This window comes from Parasteatoda tepidariorum, chromosome 3 (genome assembly GCF_982258835.1).
Source record: "Parasteatoda tepidariorum strain Cologne lab strain chromosome 3, Ptep-v5.0, whole genome shotgun sequence".
NCBI classification, from domain to species: Eukaryota; Metazoa; Arthropoda; class Arachnida; order Araneae; family Theridiidae; genus Parasteatoda; species Parasteatoda tepidariorum.
Genome location: NC_141757.1, coordinates 48,540,145 through 48,563,447, shown reverse-complemented (window position 1 = coordinate 48,563,447; position 23,303 = coordinate 48,540,145). Strand labels below are relative to the sequence as shown.

Genomic DNA, 23,303 nt, shown 5'->3' with positions numbered 1-23,303 from the left:
AGTGTTTATTTAATATATTAAGGGTACTAATTGTAAAACACCCAGCTAAACTAAGTTCGATTTCTAGAAAAGTAGTAACATTATTTTTGCAGGAATGTGATATCTTAAATTAAACTTGCACTTTTTTTTATAATACAAGATTAATTTGTATTGGATTTTAAGTAAATTGTATTTTTTACTTGCTTTAATCGAAGTGGTATTATCTATTTAATCAAGAGACTCAATTCAAAATCCTCAGTTTTGAACTTCATTGTGATTACTACGAAAATTTAATTTCTTCCACAAAAATAGTTCCTTCTCAATATGTTGTATAATTTTTGAAAAATAAATTTAACAAACAGCTTTAGTTTTTCCTATTTTTATGTTAGGAAAATTTTTTTTAGGAATCAAGAGTCTGTTTTAAAGTTTCCCTTTCATGTCAATAAAAAAAAATTTGTTGCATACAAATTATAAATTCCTTAACCTTTTTAAAGAATGAACACAGCATAAACAGATAACGCATGCGCAATTTACTTAAGAAATAATTTTTTTAATCAAAATACTGCGATTATGCTTAATCCATTTGAAAAAACCTGAAATTAGAATACTCATTATAATTTTTACAGAAAATCAATAAAAAAAAGCCGCTTATACTTCAGCCGATATTTCTTATGACAGGCAAAATTTCTTACTAACCATATTTTTCTTTTGATCAGAAATATCGCTTGTTGGGCAAATTCGAATATCTTAGCATGAGACAGAAATGTTTTCTAAACTTATATTCATTATTAATTTATCAAACAAGAAATTGCAACTATTTTGAAAGCATATTTTCAAAGTATAAACTGCAACAAATTAGGTGTTTCTTAGACTGATTTTACAAAAAAAAAGAAAAAAACAGAAACTTTAAAAGAAAAATATGTAAATAAAAAAGAATAGTGCGTCGAGTCCCTTCGCGCGGAAGAAGTTAAACTTCGTAACCTTTGACGTTAATTGTAGAGGAATCAGCAGTCGTAGAAGGATCACTAGTTCTATTCAACGACTCTTTTTCCTGCTCCGCTCGCTTCCGTGCTATGTAATAACGGTAATATTGTGCATTTTTCCCTCATGAACCTCTTAAACAAGTGCTTGTGGTTGCCTCATCGTCTCGCCATGGATAATGCATAATGTATGTGAATGCGTCATAATGTAATTTCAAAAGAGAAAACCTAACAATCAATTGATTTTCACAAGAGACGTACCTTGACATAACCTTAAATCCGTCGCATTGTCCGTGGGATTGTTTTCACTCAATTTTTACAATTGTTATCCACTAAATTTGAAAATAAAAAATAATATCCTATTAAATTATATGTGTATCAAATCAAACTAAAAAAATATTTACAGAAAAACAATACTTTTATGACTTTTATTATTTTCATGCTAGTGAGAACCAAAGCAATATGGAAATGAAGGAGGGAAAACTGGATCCTACCCAGGGTTTCCGCTACGGTAGCTTTTTTCGCAAAATGCGAAAAGACCCCTCAAAAATGCTAAAACTCAACAAAGCATTTTCTCATTTTTGCTAAAGGATTTTACTAAATTCCATTAAAAAAAGCTTCCGCGAAAAACCATGACGCTAACATCCATGAAAAAAACTTGATCAAACAAGAAGGAGAAAAAATCTAAATATCTTGAATGAAAATATTACTGATAGATTGGGAGATTTGGATAAAATCGAAATGTTCAATATATTTATACCTAGCAGGATGCCCCATAGTTCGGAAGAATTACAGCATTATGGTGTAAAGGAAATCCGTTGCATTTTCAATTTGTTTTCGGAATCTCCCAGAAAAGATTTTCAGTTTACAGAAACTGAGTTACTTTGTGAATGGGGATTATTTAAACACATCTTAATGCAACGATGCAAAAACATGTCATTTAATGAATTACTTTCATTTTTATATACCAATGATGTGTCTGAACAGTACCCATTAATAACTTCTGTTATAGAGTATTGTGCAACAATACCAATGCACACTGTTGACTGTGAAAGGGCCTTAATTTGATTAAAACTAATATTCGAAACAGGTTGTTAATCAACCATGTAAACAATTTGTTAATGATTAATATTGAGGGCCCTGAAAGTGCATTTAACTTTCAAGAAGCATTTGCAAAATGGGCAAACATGAAAGAAAGGAAGATTGTTAATTATAAACCAAAATGTTTTGATAAATAATAAATGTGTTTTTTTTTTTGTTGTAGGTATTCTTTTTGATATTCTTGTACATTAAGCTATTCTTTGTCAGATAACTTACAGTACTTGTTTGATATAAAGTAATTTTATAAGCCTAATAGCATTTTGCTAAAACTTTTTTTCAGATTTTAGCTTTTTTGCTAATGAATTTTTAGACTCAGCTTAAACCCTGATCCTACCACGTGATTTTCCGGCCAATAAAAATGTAGCGTTAAACGTTTAACGCAACCTTGTTGGAAGTCGCATAAGAAGTATAACTTCAAAAACAGAAAACAGAAAAAGATTGAAAATACAAGCCTACGTGCTTTGCTTAAGATACATGAAAATACATTCCAGCCGAGTTTCAAATTTTTTTTATAAAGTCTGTCTGTAGAGGTTAAAGCTATTCGCGATCACAACGAACTATAGGGGGCGTTGTTGTATGAGACGCATACCTGCGATTTCTACATGAACCGTCATTCAGTTACTCTAGAGACGTCGTTAATGTAGCATGTAGCATTGCAACGTTCCTTCCTTATTGTGACTAATTAAATTTAAAAAAGAAAAATGCTTGATATTCTTTCTTATGCAAACGAAAACAAAATGGTATCTCTTTTTATTAGAGAAGGAATATCCAAAACACATCGGAAAAATATTTGTACATTAACAGAAAAAAATATGCATATTCTTATAAGAGTTAAAACCTAATGCCCGAGAAATAGTTTTACTAAATTTAATGATATAACATGAAAGGCCCATTTAAACTTTACATTCTATAGTTTTAAGAATCATATTACTTCAAAAATTAAAATGAACAAAAAGTATACATAAACCTCATAATTTTATGAAATTTAATTTTGTAAACAAAGTTTTTTGACAACAATTTTTATCAAAAAATTTCAAGTTTCAATAAAAATCATTATTTAGAAACTAAGAAACGTAAAATAAAGAATGCTGACGAAACAAAAACAAATGAACAATTCTTTTTTGTCGCCATTTTTAGTGCTACAAAAATTCGTCTTTGGGATTTGCCAAAAACAAAACAAGATGCAATTGTATTTTTTTAGGAGGGAAATATTTTACCGAAAAAACGAAAATGTACCAATTCCCACAACATAAAACTTTATCTTGGTAAACGTACGTTTTGGAAATGTTATTTCATTTGGAATCTTATTCATCAGAGTTCATATGGCGATATGATTGTTTTGAATCTTTGCTAAACTCTATATCGGCTCATTTTCCACCGAAATCCGATTGACTATTTTGATTTTAAATAAAGTGTTTTATTTTATGAATTGTCGCAAAAATTTTAAGTGTAGATTAGCGGCACTTAAAAACCGCCAAATCTGTAGCGGCGGTGGCGTTAATAAGCACCGAATTTTTATTCCATACTTTTCTGAATCATATTACTTCAAACATTGGAATATACAAGAAGTATACATAAACACATAATGTTATACCATTTAATTTTTCAAAAAAATTATTTTGAGAACAATTTTTATCAAAAAATTATAAACTAAAAAACGGAAAATAAAGAATTCTTAGGATAAAAAAACGATTTCAAGAATTCTTTACATTGAAATAAAAACTTTCATATTGTTTCTTTTTTAATTATTCTTATAGTTCTTAATCAGACATAAAAAACCATTCTGTAGAGAACCAACATCAAATGAAAAAAAAATATTTACAGTCAAATTTTTTATTGTAAAAATCATTGCACTTACCTGATTTATAATTCCCGGAGAATTCCAAAATGATAAGTTCCTTGTTTGAAAACTTTATTCTCAAATAATAGATACATAGTTTATCCCTTCATTACTTTTAGATAACATACTACACAGCAAAATTTTATAATAGATATGAAATTGAATATGTAGCTAAAAACAGAATAGCTGAATTCTAGTTGAACTTATTCTTTCAAAACTAAAAAATACTTACCAAGAAAGCGATTAAAATTAATTAAAAATCAGCACAAATGGCACTATTTCAAGTAACTTGGATAATTTTTTATTGTTGTTTTCCGAATTATATGGATACAGAAATATATACTATTCTATAACGAAGAAGAATATGTTATAACTATTACAATTCTGTATGTTCTGAATTCATATTTATTCACTGGAATGACGAAAGCAATGTTGACTTCACTTTAATTCGTAATGAATTGAAGACAGAAGAAATGCATTTTACCTTAATACACACATCTGTAACAGTATCCGAAATCGGAAGTTATCAGTTGCAAGTTTGTTGATAATAGAAATTAAAAATTATTGCGGAATTTTTCTTCAAACATTTGGCGTGTTCTGTTCCTGAAAGATTTACTAATATTCTGGAGATTTTTTTCAAGTTCTTCGGCCTTTTCCTTAGGGAAATTTTGTTTCTTATTTGCTGCTAAAAAATGGCGTCTGATTCAGTCAATGATTTCGATGGAACTAAATGAAAACGTGATAAATTAATGTCCGATATTTACAGGCTCCCGCTAGACGGCGTACTCGAGAGTTGCGATCGCGAATTGTTCGAAGAGGTTAAAGGAAAAATGAATTTTTTTATAACATTATAATTAATCTTTAAATTTTTCACTGAAATGATGATATTTATAACTTCTGAAAAATTATAGTTCTATCTGTTCAAAATATCACTGGAAATTAATTACACGTTGTTTTTAAAAGTTATTCTCTGTTGAATCCATTAGTCAAGCGGACGCAAGTAAAATCACGTGGATAATTTTTATTACATAAGATATAACAAATTAGTAATTTGACAGCTATTGGAAATCACGTGCTCATATTGTTTTAAGTAACGTTTCTGAAACGATCTTCTACAAACATCAATAATCTTCAAGTCAACGGAAAATATTGAAATCGAAGTATTGTGCAATAAGTCCTAAAATATCAGAATAATTGCGTGGATGTAGTAAATTCCTTTTGTTGTTGTAGCAAGTTGGTTGTGACCAATTGTATTGTTTTTAGTGCATAATGTAGATTCGAATAGTTAGAATTTCTTTGAATGAGTTGAATTTCTGAAAATTTTGTTCGAATAAAAAATTGTAAAATGTAAAGTGCCCTGAAGTCAGAATTATAATGAAAAAATATGGTACTTTTCCGTTTCACCGGCGCAGGTGATAAAGTCGCCAAAGTAATTGTTTTTTTCCTTTATTTATTAATTTTAATTTTAATTTTTTTTATTTTTAATCAATAAGTAAATAAATAAAATAATATAAAATTACAGTCGAATAAATAATCCGAATAAATAATAGTCACAATAAATAAATAAAATAATAGCCGAAATTACTTGCACCGGCGAAATTGAAAAATACCAAAAATATATAAAATTCCCTAACTAGAGTGCAAATTCCACTCACTAATTTGCAGCAGGCTAAAAAAAATATTTTTAAATACCACACAAATACCACAAACTTAAACGGTAGTTATTGTTGTGTTTTGTTTTCTTCTGAAATGCTGGTTTATTAAGGTGTTTGATTAGGATTGTTTGAACACTAAAAAAAAGGGTAAATCAATCCCATTACATATTTAACAGTTTTTTACCAAATACTCAAAAAAAATAATTAATTAATTAATCAGAAAAGAATAAATAAATGATAAGAATTGAATAAAAACTCCAAAACTAAAAAGCATGAAACTTACATGCCAGAGAAAGCAGAATACAGTGAAAATTCCAATGCACGCTTTAAAAATTTGTATTACATACATTACAACCCGTAAAATAAAACAACTCTCTTCATAAATTGCTACCATACGCTGGTAATAAAGATTCTAATCGAAAATTGTACATTTCTCCTAAACAATTTGAATAAATACTTATAAAATTCGCACAATTAAGCAATATGCATGGCAGACAACTTTTATTACTTAGCTGCGAAACAGGCAGAGGCACATTTGTTATTCTGATTTGGCAACTTAGCAATTAAAACTATTGCTGTCATTTTCTAAGAAGATATCAGCATCATTGCAACAGAGAGTCATTCAATTATTGAAACATGATTTTTAAAACAAATAGTGATGCGAAGCGTATCGAGCAATTACCCGGTGCCCGGTCCACATGGGGCTAGATTTTGTTATATTCCGGGGACCCGGCTGTAAAATTTAGTTATGCTTATTTGAGTTTTCGTTATGTTTGTTTTACAATGTATTTGGCGTTGTATTAATTTAATTTATAAAAAAGAATTCAATAAAGAATTAATAAAAATTTTAATTCTGATTAATTTAATAGATAGAATAGAAAATGTGATGAGAAACATTGAAAATAAAATAAAGTCTGTTCCGGACTAATTGAGAATTTAAAAAAAAAAATTATATTGAACCATTAAATATCATTTAAAACACATTAAAAAAGAAAAAAAAGATAAATAATAATACTGCATTTTCAATGAACTTTAAAACATTATAAAGTAGCCGTGATTCTTATTTCTTTAATTTTCTTCAAAGAGCATAAAAGCTCAATAAATTCGAAATCCAACCAATCGGAATAGAGTTCTTGTAACAATGGTCTGATAGTAAGAGGTTTTCGTGGCCTACTCCTCCATGTAATACAGATAGAAGTACATTTCACTGAAAAAGTTCTTTTTGCGAAAGCTGAGTTTTCCTCATAGCAGAATACAAGAAGGGGGATTTCTTCTGTGTCGGGTTAAAAGTCACAAAGAGTAGCATATCCTGAAATGCCCCCAAGGGAGTGGGTCAGAGTTAGGCAAATAATTTAAGAATTGCATATCCACTATGTATAGATATTGTGTATAACATTTGTAGCGAAATAAAATTTCCATCCAACACCTAAAAAGAGCATGTACAGGTGGTGTTCCTATTGTTCGTAACGGTATGTAACGGTTCATATGTTACATAACCGTGCGTATTGTACGTACGGTGGTGTACGTAAATAACATTTATATATATTGGATAATTAAGAATTAAACCTTGATAGTAAAGTCCTTTTTTATTTAATTTATCATTATTTTATAAAGTTTATTTCAAAATTTTCCTACTTTTAAAAGAATCTATATTCATAAAGTCTATTAAAGTAAATTAAATTATCAATATATAAATGTTAAAGTCTATCACGGGAAGATCTCGTCTCAGGATTAAGAAATCTATCCGACTATTTATTCTGAATTTCGTTTATAAATTGTTTTAAGTATAGTTTAAAATTTGTAGGAAAATATTTACATAAGGATATGTCGTGTAAAAGACTTGAGTTATGAAAATCTTATTCATATAGTTATGTATATTCTTTAACAAAAATGCTATAATAATTGCATAGATGTTGTACCATGCTCCAGGTACAGCCTACCAATTATTAAATCCGGAATTCTTCTTTCTTTCTTTCTTTCTTTCTTCTTTATTTATAAAAATAGGGCACCTGGGCCGCGCAGAAGGCCCATATCCCATACATCATGAAATAGTATAAGAAGTTAAAATAAAAGACAGTTTGAGTTCAGCAGTCTGGTGGCTGTAACAGGGAGACAAGCACCTTGCTTGTATAACTGAAAGAAAATGAAAATAATAAGAGCAACTTGCTGTAATCTGTGGATGGCTGTAGTTCGATTGTCAACGTGAAGTAACATAGGTCAGGATTTCAGTATTGGTAAAGTGTTTGATGCTGTGGACTATTGGTACTTTGAATTATTGATGTAGACTATAGATGCTGGAATTGAGGACTATTATTTGTGCTGATAGTTGTGATATGAGGCGTCGGAGGTGAAATGAGCGGTTATTGGTCTTAGTTTATCGTCTTTTTTATAGTTCTCAAAGTTAAAAATCTGATTGAAGTTGGCAGTGCTGCATTTTATGGCTTTGTCGTAGAAGTCTGCATTTAATTTGTGTATATATTCGGATAGAAACGGAATTTTGAGATCTTTATGGATTCTTTAAGGAATTACGTATGAACCATCTGGCACGGGTGATCTTTCTGAGTATTTTATTTTGACATTGGTTGAGCTTTTTCATTAGGTGTTCGGGTATTAAATCCGGAATTCGGCTAGAAAGTAAGCTAGTAATCTATTTCGATCGGTTACCTAGAGAAATCGCTTTTATTTTGAGAGAAGATTTATGAAAGCATTTAACCATAAAATCGAACAGAATTGCTGCAACTTTATTATAAGACAAAGTTGAACCATATTACTGGGCAAACCAGTGCTTTTGAACTTAATTGCACGTTACAATGGTTCAATTTGAGCAAAAATTTGCTACAGTTTAACACCTTATTATCACTGCATCAACTTAACATGTAATCATAGTTCCGTGTTTTCATATTAATGTTCAAATCTGAACCAATTTTTCTGAAGTAAAATTGGCTAATTAGAAAATGTTAAGATTTTGACATTCAAAATGGGGTATTTTAAACATTACATTTTGGTATTTTAAACATTACATTTTGGTATTTTAAACATTACATGGGGTATTTTAATCTTACATTTTATTCATTTTTAAATTTTCCTTTATTATGTTATATTACACTATATAAAATTTAAAAAAATGTCCTTTAGATGAAAACATGCGGCTTTTGCATAATTAATTTTTTATTGAATATGACGATTTTGAAATTATTTTTTGTTTACCAAAATTTAGCTTCCCATAAAACCCACATTTCAGCCGGGGGACTTAGCGTATTTCAGCAGTGCACAATCACAACTTACAACGAAGAAACGCTTTCATTAGTTCTTTGGATCAGATGGGACAATTTTTGCTATTTTTTAATTTAAAAAAAACAATCTAATATTTGGTAGAAAAAAATCTGTTAGGCAATCGAAATTATATGTGAGGCAATGATATTTTGACGATGGGAATATTTAAAATAAAATCTTATAATATTATTCAGAAATTATGAGAAGAAAACATTATGTCAAACTTTTATTTTTTTATATTTTCTATTCTATTCCTTTTTATAAATGAAAAAAATTTATTGATATATTGAAATTCATAAGTGATAGTGTGTATATAATAACTATTACAAATAAAATATACATCAAATATATGAAAAGAAACATGCATATTTTATCTTACAATTTTTTTTCTTATAATTTATTCCTTGACGCAGATGCTGCATCGGTGTTCCTTTCAGTTCATTTTTTTTACACTCTAATTACAAGCAAAAATATATTTTGGTATTTTTTAATTATAAGAAAACAGTCGAAAGAAAACAGTTTAACGGAATTATATTTGTACTAAAAAACAAAAATAAAAAAAAAGTAGTTTGAATTTTTTTCCCTTCATATTCAAAAATTTATAAATAATTTATTTTATAAATTAAAGAAATTTCAATGATGAATAATTTTTCTTTTAGATCTAAATAACAGCAAATAAGTGCAAATTGGAAAAATTATTGTCTGGAATTGTGCCGTGTTTGGAAGATTTTACCTTTAGCGCAGAAAAAGACAACGGCGTTTCATGCTGTATTTCATCCAGTGTTTCCCAAACTTATGACTTTTGTGTACCCTTTCTGAATTTTTCGTGACGTTGTGTACCACTAATAAAGAAATGAATGTATTTTTTACTATAAAGAAATTGCACAAGAGTTAAAAATAAAAACTGATTGTTGACACCACTGTTGACACCACTAATTATTAACTGTTAACTCTGCAAAAAATAGCCAATAGAAAAATACGTAATCGTAAATTTTCATGGCTAGTTTTGTTTTTAAGTAAAAATTTTTTGAAATTTTTGTTTATTGCAAGATATTTCACATAACAACGCGTACCCCCGCTAAATTGTTCCCTTACCCCTGGGGGTACGCGTACCACACTTCGGGAAACACTACTATAACCTATTAAAATGCTAAATATAATATTTCCCACTTATTTTGACCTAAATTAATGCAAAATAATGAAAAAAGTATGAAAAATATAATTAATAAAAATTTTGCATCAAAAGATGAACAGTAAGCTTTAGATACATTAAATGGGAGGTTTTCAAGAATTCACCATAAGCTTGGGGACTTTTCTCCACCATTTTGGGTTTGATATATAAATCAAATACCTACTTAGGAATCACATAGTTTCATCTAAAAGACGAAAATAAATAAAAATATGTTGTGCAGTGTCATTAAATAAACTTGCATCATGCAATTAAATGATGTTAAGGTTACAAAAGGGAAATAAAAGAATAATTTGACACGTGTATCACCAATTATTCCTTGAAAAATATTTTAATGTCAATTAGATGTTTGTCAAAGCCCGCTAGCTATTCTTTGGCAAACAATTGTTAAAATGTTTCTATTTGATTAAAGTTATTATAAACTAATGATATGATTTCGAAACCTGGGATGCAATGTAGGAAAATAACATATGTTGTTGATCAAAGAAAATAACATTTATTATTTGTTGAAACTGTTTCTGTTTCAGTTATTTTAATTATAACATTAATTACTTACAAAATTGGGCACATAAGAAAGTTTTGAAACCTATTATTTCAATTTAAAATGTTTTTATTTCAAAATAATGCTTTTTTTTTCGTCTATTACTAAACGTATATTTTATGCTTAAAACTTTTTTACGAAATGGAGAAAAAGTACTTATTCTCTTAAGGGAATCATGAAAAATCACTTCACTCAATGGGGCTTAATAAAAAAAAATTATGTTGGTGAAATGGAACTAATTCGTTTAAGAGAAAATCAAACTATTATAGACGCCAATGATGCCTAATTCATTTTGGTAATAAGTAGGAATTTTATTCTATATTATAACCGTCGTTAAGCAGTTGGCCCAATTTTTAGTTTAGTACTACCAATGTTCAACTCTGTAGCCTTCTAATTTTGAACCATGAAAACTTTTCACGCTTAGCCTTGACGGCAAGGAAACTCTAACCAATGATTCATGGATATTTTTCATCCGCCCTGTGGTCGGTGCAAGTCGGATGCGAAGTTCTATCGAGCAGCCATCGTTAAGTTTCGAAACCGGTGCACTTCATTAGAAGGTGAGCGCTCTTTCCCCTGAGCCACCACGGCTCTACAGGTAGTAATTATATATATATATATATATATATATATATATATATATATATATATATATATATATATATATATATATATATATATATATATATATATATATATATATATATATCTGCGTGTGTGTGTGCGTGCGTGCGTGCGTGCGATTTTTGGTATTTGATGGCATTTTTCGTATTTTCCACATTTTCCGCCGGCATAGTACCCTGAACGTAATGACTTCTTTGTTATTTTTCATCTACTGCGCAGTTACACTTCGTTACATCGGTCAACCAAATTGATCCGCGCTGATGCCTTCCTTCTTCTAGAAGGTGTTGTTTAGGCTCTGCCACGCTTGCTTCGGATACGGAGATTAATATCCGGCTAATGCCCTATAGTAATGTGTTAAATAATATTGCTTTCTCGCTTTATATAAGCTTATATTGTTTGTATTAAAATTGCTTTATATAAGTTTATAATATGCTGATAGTAAGGACCTCGGACATTTTACAATCCTATCATATTCTCTCTTTGTGATGTTGGTGCAGAAAAAGTGCCAGCTAATCTCCAGCAAAACAACTTCAATTTTGTGGAAGACACTCCCATTCTTCCACCAGGGCAATTTTTAATTCCAGAATGGTTCGGGGGGGGAGGTTGGCGCATCGCAATATCTCTCCCAAGAGCATCCCAAGCATGTTCAATAGGATTCAGGTCAAGGGATTTGGCTGGCCAATCCATTCGTTGAATATCCTCGCTTTCCAGATACTCATCAACCATGAGTGCCCTATGTGGTCGCGCATTGCCGTCCATAAAAATGCACTCAGGGCAAACAGCGCCCCTGAAAAGACTCACATAGGGCTCTAGGACCTCCTGCCTGTACCTCTGGGCATTCACGGAACCATTGTCAAACACATGGAGTGGTGTGCGGGTATCTTACATGTGCGAATGAATGTGCGAAAATGCTTTCCATTTCTTAATTTTGTTCACCAGTGTACGAGTATTATAAAATAAACGAATTCCTATTCTTCGCACGGGATTTAAAAAAAAAGGTAAGAATAGATTAATCGATTTTAATCAACACTACACAATCATGTACGAAATCGACGAACACTCGAACTCTTTCTCTTATTATTACAAAATAAACGAATTCCAGTTCATCGCACAGGATTAAAAAAGGTAAGAATAGATGAATCGATACTAATCAACACTACACTATCATGTAAGAAACTGAAATTTATAATCTTACACAACTTATAGAACTGAAATAATTCTATTTCAGTTTGTTATTATTCGTGTCCTGTCTCGATGACTTTATGTTAAAAAACAAAGGCAAATAAATTATTAAGCATGCTACATTTTTACAAATTCAACTCATCAAGATAAAGATTAACTTATGATAATGTCATTTAGCACCGAAAATGTCATTTGTTATTGATAGTCAATACTTATCACTTTGAGCAATTTTGACGATGAATTTGTACTTTGATAAATAACTTGATATTTAAATTTATTTCAATAACCATTGAATTTTCATGGTTGGCTTAAGAGAAAACACGTTTCAAAAGCGTAAATATTATGAAAATAATCGCGTTGTGTCAGAGAAGTGCGAAATTTTTAAGTGGATGACGTCAACCCACGTATGCTTTTAAACTCAACAAGCATCATGAACAATACGTATTGAATTAGAATAAATTAAACACCCAAAAACATGCAATGATTTTTTTTTCTATTGAAATAGAGTTTTAAACTAACAAACATTACTATTTTTTATATATTTTGTAAATAAAATATTACTGTCCACATTTTAAATTATAACAAATGCCGATACTAAACATATTTTTTAAAAAAATTCAAACCTTCCTCCGGAAAATTTTTTAAAAATTTAAAATTTTTAATGGTTTTTAAGGTCTTGGTTGAAATTTATCCTTCCATCAACTGTTTAAATTTCAGGACAGTAGCGAAAATATTTTAGGAGTAATAAGAAGAACACATACACAAACTCTTCCTTTCATTAATCTTCCTTCTATTATCTTATAAATAAATAACTTATTGCTAAGTTAATCAAACAAACTATCATTTATATATTTTATAAAATGAAGGGCTTGAGAAAATATAAGGCTCAACCACTTTTTTTCAAGAGATATATCTCAACATCAAATTGCTCTTCAGTATTATTTCCATATACACCGAAGAGTCATTACATTATGACCACCCTGCTAATAACATGTAGGACCACCTTTAGCCCTCAAAACTGCTAGCACCCGCTGTGGCATTGATTCCACAAGGTGCTGATAGGTAGTCTGAGGTATCTGGTACCAAGCTCTCACCAACTGGTCCTGCAATTCCGTCACATTGAGAGGGGGTAGCATGGCAGCATGAATTCGGTTTTCCAAGTAGGGTCACAAATGCTCTATTGGATCAATGTCAGGTGATTCCAAAGAATGAGTTATCTATAAGGTTTGATTAATATTTCATAATAAGGCGATTTGGTAGCCTGCATCACTAATCAATCAAAAATTAGTTTTACTGCACGAGTTTATGAATTATTTATTTGTGGTTTCATATGCTAGATTATCCCAAATAAAATCAACGCTAATAATTTCAATTTGTATTTTAAAAGGAATATGAAACCATGTGTTTCGTTTATTGATACTTGCAATTGTGAAACTGGTCTTTACTAATTTAAATAGTGGAAACTCAACAAGACTGATGAAATATAGATAAAGTTATCTAATTGAGCCCTGGAAGACTATAGTCTTACAAAATATTAATCATAGATTTCCTATGTTATGTTAATACAAGTAAAAAAAAAATAGTGAGTGGAGTCCCTCCGCACGGAAGAAGTTAAACTTCGCTACCTACGACGTTAATTGTAGAAGAATCAGCAGTCGTAGAAGGATTACTAGTTCTATTCAACGACTCTTTTTTCCTGCTCCGCTCGCTTCCGTGCTCTGTAATCACGGTAATATTGTGCATTTTTCCCTCGTGGACCAGTGGAAGTGCTTGTGATTGCCTCATCGTCTCGCCCTGGAAAATGTATTTGTATTAATAATGTATGTGAATGCGTCATAATGTTATTTCAGAAGAGAAACAATCAATTGATATTCACAAGAGACGTATCTTGACATAACCTTAAATCCATCACATTGTCCGTGGGATTATTTTCACTCATTTTTTACAATTGTTATCCACTAAATTTGAAAATAAAAAATACTACCCTATTAAATTGTATGTGTATCAAAACAAACTAAAAAAATATTTATAGAAAAACAATACTTTTATTATTTTTATGCTAGTGAGAACCAAAACAATATGGAAATGAATGAGGGAAAACTGGTTCCTACCACGTGATTTCCCGGCCAATAAAAATTTAGCGTTAAACGTTTAACGCAACCTTGTTGGAAGTCGCATAAGAAGTATAACTTCAATAATCGTTAATAACTACTCAACGCAAAGGAAATACTTCACTGAATTCGATTTTTAAAAAGTTTATAAAACCCCGTGATTCTTATATTAATACTTGCGATTGTAAGGCGTGTCTTTATAAAATTAAATTATTGAAATTCAACAAGATCTTATGAAATAAAAGTAAAGTTATGTATTAAGCCATGGAAAAATTATGGAAAATTCTGATTATCACATTTTAAATGATATTATATGTTATACTGTTAATCTTTCGTTTAGTGATTATTATTAGATTATGGTAAATCTAATATTAAGAAGACGCACCGGAATACACAACAAATAATTAAAAAATAAAGGTTGTGTATTAAGTGCCATAATGCGTAAGATAGTGATATTGGGGTACTTATTCATTTCGGGGGGTGGTAAAAATTATATTACCTCAGTACTTATTTTATGCACCTTGGTATAATAGGTACTCGTTACCGAAGTATTTATAATGGCAATACCAGAAGTATTTAATACCACATTTAATTAAGTATTACTAAAGCCAATTATAGTTTGGTGACTTTTACTGTATTCGAAACAAGTAACGATATTATTTCGTTCGTCATAAATTATTATAAAAATGTTAGTGTCGTTTCTAACAATTTTCGAGATATACAATTTATTGGTATTAAATACAAATTGAAATTAAAAAAAGTTTTGTATCAGTATGCTAAATTAATGCGGAAACTGTATTTATTTGTATTTATAAACTGCAAAAAATTGTCATATTATTATTGGCGCCAAAGATACATAATTAATTTTAGTAATAGGTATTCAAATTGAAATAAAAAAATAAGTTCGTATTAAAAAGCTATATTAATTGGAAATTTATTTAAGAAAATCGGGAAAAATAGCCTTATTATTAATGACTTGTTATTAACTATCTATTTTTTTAATTACAATTCATAAACTTATTCCAAATAAACAGAATAATATTAAGATATGGAATAACATTTACACATTATAGCTGAAAATTAAAGCTGTAAGTTGATTTTCTCTACGACGTACAATTTGTTTTATTGATTTCTCAAACAAAAGTAAACACAATAAAATTATTAAATTATTCATGTGGATGAACTTGATGTTCCCATAAAAAGAAATATGCGGGTAACTTTTTAAAGCGAATAACTCCAGAATCATAAAAAGGAACATTCATAAATAAAAGTGAAATAAAACAGCAATCTGTTTAGAAATAGTGCCAACTGAACAAAACAAATTATTCTCTTCATATGGTTATTTAAATAACAAAACTGTAAAATAAACAATTATATCTTTTAAGACACTTTTAAACTGTCATAGCACTGCCTTAATATTACAAAACAAAACAAAATCATTTAGGTTAATTGATCTTTTATACAAAAAGGGCCATTCTACAAAGAAATCTCAACTTTTAGAACTTAAACTTAACAGAATAACTTAACAAAAATCATTTCGCTTAGATGTTTAAAAGAAGAATCGAAAAGAAGTGCTGTACTAAATATTATACAAAGGCCGAAAACCAAGTTTATTGAGAAGTATAAAATTTTAACAGTTTTTTTTTAACGCTTTTTTGCCTTTATATTTAGATTCAGATGTTAAAAGCCTTATCATCTTCTCTGTTGCTTACTATTTGCTTGTACTATTTTTCATTTTTTCTAAAAATGAAAGCCGCTTTAGTTTTCCTCTTTGCCCTTTGCGTACTAATCCATGTAAGTTTTTTTTTTCAATTCCTTAATATAATTAAAAAGTTAAGCTTCAAACTTAATGTAAGTTCATTTAAATTTTGTTCTTCATTAAACTATTTTGTTCTTCATTAAACTATTTTGTTGGAAATAAAGCTTGAATAAGATTTAAGGCCTTAGAAATTATGATTAATTCATGTATTAATCGCGTGTAATTAATTCGTTAATCCCGTAGATAAGAAAAATTATTCACGTAGAAGCTCTTTGTATATCTTAAGTAATCAATTTTAAAAACAGTTATACAAAACAACTTCTCTTTCTTCTGATTCGGCTAAAAACACAATTAACATGATAAATATATATAAAAGTGGATTATAAATAAGGTATTAAATTTTAAATGATATGAAAAACGTAATGTGCACTTTACATTTATAATCCACAAAAATCAAAAATACAATGCTTTTAATTAATTTTACTACACTTTATTTATATCAAAAGACACTGAGTGATTAAAATATGAAATTCAGGAAAAAAGTACATAATGTATTTACTCAAGCCCCGGCACCAAAGTCCTTGAGAGACCATGGCCTTTTTATCAATTCGACTCCAAACAATTACTCTCATGCCTTAATTTTCCAATTCTTTATTTTAGTGTTTATAATAGGCCTCTTGATCACTGTCTAAAAAATATTTTGAATTATAAATTAGAATTTACTCTATCGAATAGTGTTACTTACGGCTTATAAAACAAATTTTCCGTTTATTAAACAAAATGTTCATTAGCTAATTGGCATTAATGATTCTTAAATCGACCGTTTACGTTTGACGTGCCGAATTGTAGTAGGCTTGCTTGCTGTTCCAGTCCTCTATATTACACAAAAATGTCCATAATATCTGACCAATGGAACAAAAAAGTATAACTGAGAGCCGGTAGAATACCAGGTTTGACAAAGCATTTAAAAGAAGTGCTGTCCGGTTGGTACAAACCTATCTAAAGGTATATTTCTGTCATCCTGTAGCCTAACTGTATTGCTCGTGGGACCACAATGGTTGGTATCTCTATCAATAAAACTGTCTACTTTGTCTACTCTGACATTATTCCAGGACCATTTATTCAAATGAAATACCAAACTCATTTGGGAAGATAAATTAATGTTATTTAATTTGCTGCCTGTCCTAAAATCTGTCCCAAAGCTTGAACCCTAGACTCACACACTTGAAACATGTAGATAAATTATCAGAAAAAAGAAAGTTAAGCTTTTAGCTTGCCATTTGTCCTGAAATCTGACTATAACTGAAATGCTAGGCAGTACTTTATCAGATGTGTGTATTTACTTCAGGACCAAAGACCACAAAAACAGAAATAACCACCGCTCCATTACACCCATTTCATGTTATATGTAACTCTGTCAAGCATTCAATTCGTTAATATTAGTATGTGTTCCTTAAATATTTTTTTTCTCTCTTATTTTCAGCAAAATATATTTACATTTTTCTATTTTTTTTGTAATTTCCTTTTATAGCTGGTATTCTGTAAAGATTGTTCAGAAACTGCGATATGTGGCAAAGGTCATGCTTGCGTGAAATTGAATGGAATACTGACCTGCGAGCCGTTTGCGCACAAAGGTATGGAATGATAACTATCTACTTAACATACTACTTAAGTAATAATTGAGATCGCATACTGCAAACGCTGACAAAACTATATGTTTTTTAGTTGTATATATATATATATATATATATATATATCATAAAGCTTCCGAAATGGTCTCTCAAATATATCATTTGAAATGTTATAACACATTTAGACTTTTTGCAAGATCCTGCATAAAGAATAAAAATGCATAAATTTATTTTAGTATGTAAAAAAAATCGAAAATTTTGGCATTTGAAATTAAGCAGTAGAGAAAATATTTAAAGTCTTTGAATTATTTTGAAAGAAATGAAAATTAAAGCATCCTCCATTTAATTTGAAAAAATAGTCTTACGTTAATCTTGCGGGATCATTTCATAACCAAAAACTTCCGAAAATTCGAATTAAAAGTTCGAAATCTGGTCTCCAAAATGCACAACTTCGAGTTTTCAAGCACTGTTTGATGGAAGCGTGTTAAACTTACAAGACTCCTATAACCCTGATTTTATGTGATGATCGTCCAAGAGGAGACAATCGAGATGACTTTTGCCCAATAAAGAGGGATTCATAATTTCAGCATAAAGTTACTACCAAAATGCTAAAGCAAAATCTACCATACTTTTTGGAGTTCCTAGGATCCAGAATTTACTGTAAATTGTATCATATTCGAGTAGTTTCGATTATACTTTTTTTCTCACTATACAATGGGATCGTTTTAAACCAATCAAAAGAAAAATTATTTTTTGACTAAGCGCTAATATTCTCTATTTTTAATCTTCTACATAATCTTTGTACGATATCAGAATTTTATATGAAAAATGAGAGGAACTATGAGAATTATAGTTGAAAAGAAAGATCATTTCATTCCAGCATTTTCAATTTTAGAACATTTATTGTTCAATACAATCGTTATATTATTTTTTTTTCTTGCGGTGTTAGGTAAACCAGCACGAGAACAATAATAGTTGGAACCATTGCACAGCAACAGGAAAAAGGGGAAGATTCCCATCAAAATCCAGTCTCTGCCAAATATTATGTTTCACTATCTCTGTTGCCTTCCCAGCAATTATGTTATTGAGTGTTTCGTAGAAGACATTTCGGTGTAATACAAAACAATTTCTGATTTGTCTCAATCCGTACTTATTTGGAAAGTCTGTGGAAAAAAATCTGCAAATAAACTTATTTTCTTCTTATTCGGTTAAAACTTAATTTAAGTCCTAAACGCAGTATGCCAGACTCTGCTTACAAAGACTTATTACAGTGGAGAATGGATAAGTGATTTTGATTTTACTCTATAGGCAAAAAGTGCTCTCCTGGGGACGCTTTACAAAGTGAAGGCCAAATATATGAAAGCTTTCCTCCATGTCATCCAAACAAAGGCCTCCAGTGTGTATTTAAAGGAAGAGTGAGTATATGTTAAAAATGTCACGATTTATATATGCGTATATCATCTAATGCAAAGATTTTACATCACCGCATCATTTGATGTTCTTTACATCAGGGTGTTCTATATATAAATTCTTAATACTATATATTTTAACATTATATCATCTAAAATTATTCAAAACATTACTGGTAGTCATTCAGTAATGGCTCCTTAATTATTTTACCTTATTTTTAAAACTATTTTACACCTTATTTTATTAATTTGAATGGGCCGGGATAGCCTGGTCGGTAGGGCACTGGGCCCATGTCCGAGAGTTCGTGGGTTTAAACCCCGCTGGCCGAAGACTCCCCGTGTAGCATAGTGACTAATGCACGTTAAATATGTCGAGTCGCAAAGTCCTCCATGTTCCAAAGTCCTCGATCCCTGAGATCGTTCTCTGATTCAGGTCAAAATTACGATCTACGATGAATGAATGGATATATAAATGGGTGCGCCCTATAAACGCGTGAGACGTATGATGTGGCAGAAGTCGAATTCTTGGCCATAGATGGCGCCACTGAGAAGCAAGAAACGCATACTCTGCCTTAAATTTGCTCGGTTTCACCAAGCAGGCTTGCCCGCGTGGCAAGTGGCATTAGAAACAACAACATAAATTTGAATTAACCTACTTGTGTCTTGTTTGTTTTTATGTTAAAAAAGCCATAATATCGTAGAGTCCACCACCGTTTTAATTCTCAGACTAACGTTATAGCTTGTTTCGCTGTTCAAAAACTATAACCCTTGGAAACTTGAAATTATGAAGAATAGTAGAAAAATATTCCAAGAGTATGATGGTAAGAGTAAAAAATTAATTTTCCATAATTAGCTCGAGATTATTAACTGTTGAATTTGGCCTAAAAACTACCAAACTGGCCGTTCTGAAGTCTACCGGAATTGAACTAACATATTTGAAATTTGGCATGATAAAGCGGCCATAAGAGGATGTTTTTCGAAATTCCAGTTTGTTCGAAAGTTATTGCAATTGTAAGTGTCTTTTTGCAAATTATTAAAATTATTTTTTTTCTTTAAGTTACATTTTGTTTTGCTTTAAAAAACTAAAGGATTTAAAAGTTTGAAAAAGATGATCTATAGGAAAAAAAGTGCAGGGAGTATGATGAAATAAAAAATTTAACATTCGACAATTAGTTCGAAATTTATTAACTGTTAAACGTGTAAGGAAAAAATACCATGTTTTGTCTATCCGTAACCCGCTGAAGTGCAATTACGTAGTTAAAATTTGACATACTGAATGAGCCTTTTTTAGTTCGTAGACTAAACGAAAATTTTGTTTATTTGTTCATTTTATAAGCTTGTGTTCATGTAGATGTAAATCCTAAGTAGCAAAAGAAAGAGATTGCTTGTTGCCAGATATAAATCTTAATCATTATATTGAAATTTTAAAAAAAAATTTATAAAGAGTGATAAAAACCGTTCCTTTTTTTTTATTGTTATAAGTCTGGCCAACGAATAAAATTACTTCTTATTTATTTTTTGTTATTGAGTCATACGATCTATATTCCTTAGGTTAAATTGTAGGCTGTAATTGCTTAATTAGGTCTAGCTAATCGTCTATTTAGATGCGATTAACATATTTAAAAAAAATTCTTACATAAAGCTTATTATTAATTGTTAATTATACAGTTTAAAAGCAAATTGTTTTGCGTTTTTGGAAAAGATATTGGTGTATGACAAGAAAAAAATAATAAATAAGAAGCAATGTAGTGATTGGAGCAAATAGAGAGTGGAGCCTCCTAATGATTTTTGAAACAATGATTGTAAATTAAAAATGTAATACATTGAACATATTTTTATAATATAATGAGATATTTTCACGTGATCTATTTTTAAATATTTCAAACATATAAAAAAATTGAAAAAAATGCAGCGATTTTACTTTTATGAGCATAATTGTGAGTTGTTATTATAAATACTTAATAGATGTAGTGAATTATTTTTAATAAAAACTTGGATTTCGTGTATTTTAGTATGCCTGCATGAAGCAAGAAGGATTAATTTCAAGTGCCGTGTCTGAAGTTTTGTAAAGGTTTTGTGTAAAAGAAAATTTTTTGTTACGTGTTCGTTGTCAAATGAGATTATATTGAAAAAGCATGCACATTAAAATGTATCAATAAAAAATGAGTACTTTTCTTAAGCAAATATTAAAACAGTCTATTTTACTATGATATTTACAGACATATTATCTCATATAATTTAAAGTACCTCAAACCATGGAATGTCACCCTACTTCTGCTTAAATGCCCTTGATACTAACCTAGCTAAACCCTACACAGAACAGTTAAATTAAAATTAAAATTCCTGCGATACATTTTATCTCTACTTAGCTAAAAGACTTGCTTGACAGCATTAAAAAACATCATTAGTTTTTCTTCCTAGTATAAATGTATAAGGCAGTGAATGTAAAAGAAATTATTATATCAAAATTAAAATAACTATAGTTTATAATTAATTATTTTATATAAATAATAACTATACTACACTCCTAAAAAACACTTGGAACGTAAAGTAAGAACAACATCGGCATGAATTTGAGAAAAAAAAGTTCATTTCTCCAGCCTTAAAAATATACTGAAATACAAAAATCAGAACATGTAAATTTGTATTATTAAATATAATATATATATATATATATATATATATATATATATATAAATACAAGAAAACACGAAGAAAGTTACGAAAAACAATAAGTTTCATTTAATGCGCTTTAGCTTCAAGTAAACAGAACTCATTAGATATGTCCAAAATGAAGAATAAAACAAAGAAAAATAATAGACAAATGAAAAAAAAAAGGGGGGGGGGAATAATATGTAAAAAAATAACGGACAACAGTTTAAAAAAAAAAATGATTAAATTTTATTTAAAAAACCGGAAAAAAAAAAGATATAATCTTTTCTTCACCCCACACGATTATACACACGAAACAGAGTTTTGCGGATATAATTGCTGCTTTGCAGATATAATCGTGTGGGCTGAAAAAAATATTATATCTTTTTTTTCCGGTTTTTTAAATAAAATTTAATCCTTTTATTTTTTTTTTTTTAAACTGTTGTCTGTTATTTTTTTACTTATTATATCCCCCCCTTTTTTTTCATTTGTCTATTATTTTTCTTTGTTTTATTCTTCATTTTGAACATGTATATATATATAATATATATATATAGATACATATATATATATATATATATATATATATATATATATATATATATATATATATATATATATATATATATATATATATATATATATATATATATATATATATATATATATATATATATATATATATATATATATATATATATATATATATATATATATATATATATATATATATATATATATATATATATATATATATATATATATATATATATATATATATATATATATATATATATATACCCTTAGGAAAATTTGCCATAGGTTTGCCATAAAAAAATGCCATAGGATATTCCTATGGGGTTTTGCCTATGGCAAAAATTTTGCCATACACTTTTGCCATATACGTATGGCAGAATTTTGCCATACATGTATGGCAAATTTTTGCCATAGGCAAAACCCCATAGGAATATTCTATGGCATTTTTTTGAATGGCAAAATTTTGCCATAGGCAAAACCCCATGGGAATATCCTATGGCATTTTTTTGTATGGCAAAGTTTTGCCATAAGTGTATGGCAAAATTTTGCCATAGGCAAAACCCCATAGGAATATCCTATGGCATTTTTTTATATGGCAAATTTTTGCCATAAAACTAAGATGTGCTACAGTTTATGAAGAAATATTTTTCCATAGTTTATGGTACACCTTTGCCATACAGCTATGGCAACATTTCTCGTTGATATTTTACCATACGTCAAAAAATAATTACTTACAAGAATCTTTCGCAATGGATAATATTAGAAATGCAAAACTTAATAATTGTGGAATAAATATATATCCAGAAAGCTTTTTTTTAAATTTCTTTGATAAACTTCTCCTGT

General features: G+C 29.3%; 2 protein-coding genes across 3 annotated transcripts in view; one reads left to right on the top strand and one right to left on the bottom strand.

Annotated features, from left to right (window-relative positions):
* The window catches only part of LOC107436140 (uncharacterized), a 43,206-nt gene extending 37,208 nt beyond the window's left edge, over window positions 1–5,998 (bottom strand). The window contains exon 1 of the mRNA XM_016047723.5: window positions 5,839–5,998. Within this exon, the coding sequence (XP_015903209.2) occupies window positions 5,839–5,949 (111 nt within the window). The 5' untranslated portion in view covers window positions 5,950–5,998. The remainder of the gene's footprint in view (window positions 1–5,838) is intronic.
* LOC110282813 (uncharacterized) overlaps window positions 1–21,471 on the top strand; it is a 60,701-nt gene extending 39,230 nt beyond the window's left edge. The window contains exons 2-5 of one of the 2 annotated variants that reach the window (XM_087159286.1): window positions 16,144–16,266; window positions 17,763–17,865; window positions 19,171–19,277; window positions 21,284–21,471. In XM_087159286.1, the coding sequence (XP_087015412.1) occupies window positions 16,144–16,266; window positions 17,763–17,865; window positions 19,171–19,277; window positions 21,284–21,340 (390 nt within the window). In that variant the 3' untranslated portion in view covers window positions 21,341–21,471. The remainder of the gene's footprint in view (window positions 1–16,143; window positions 16,267–17,762; window positions 17,866–19,170; window positions 19,278–21,283) is intronic. The other variant, XM_021146905.4, reaches the window with a different exon arrangement.
* Window positions 21,472–23,303: the final 1,832 nt, after the last annotated feature.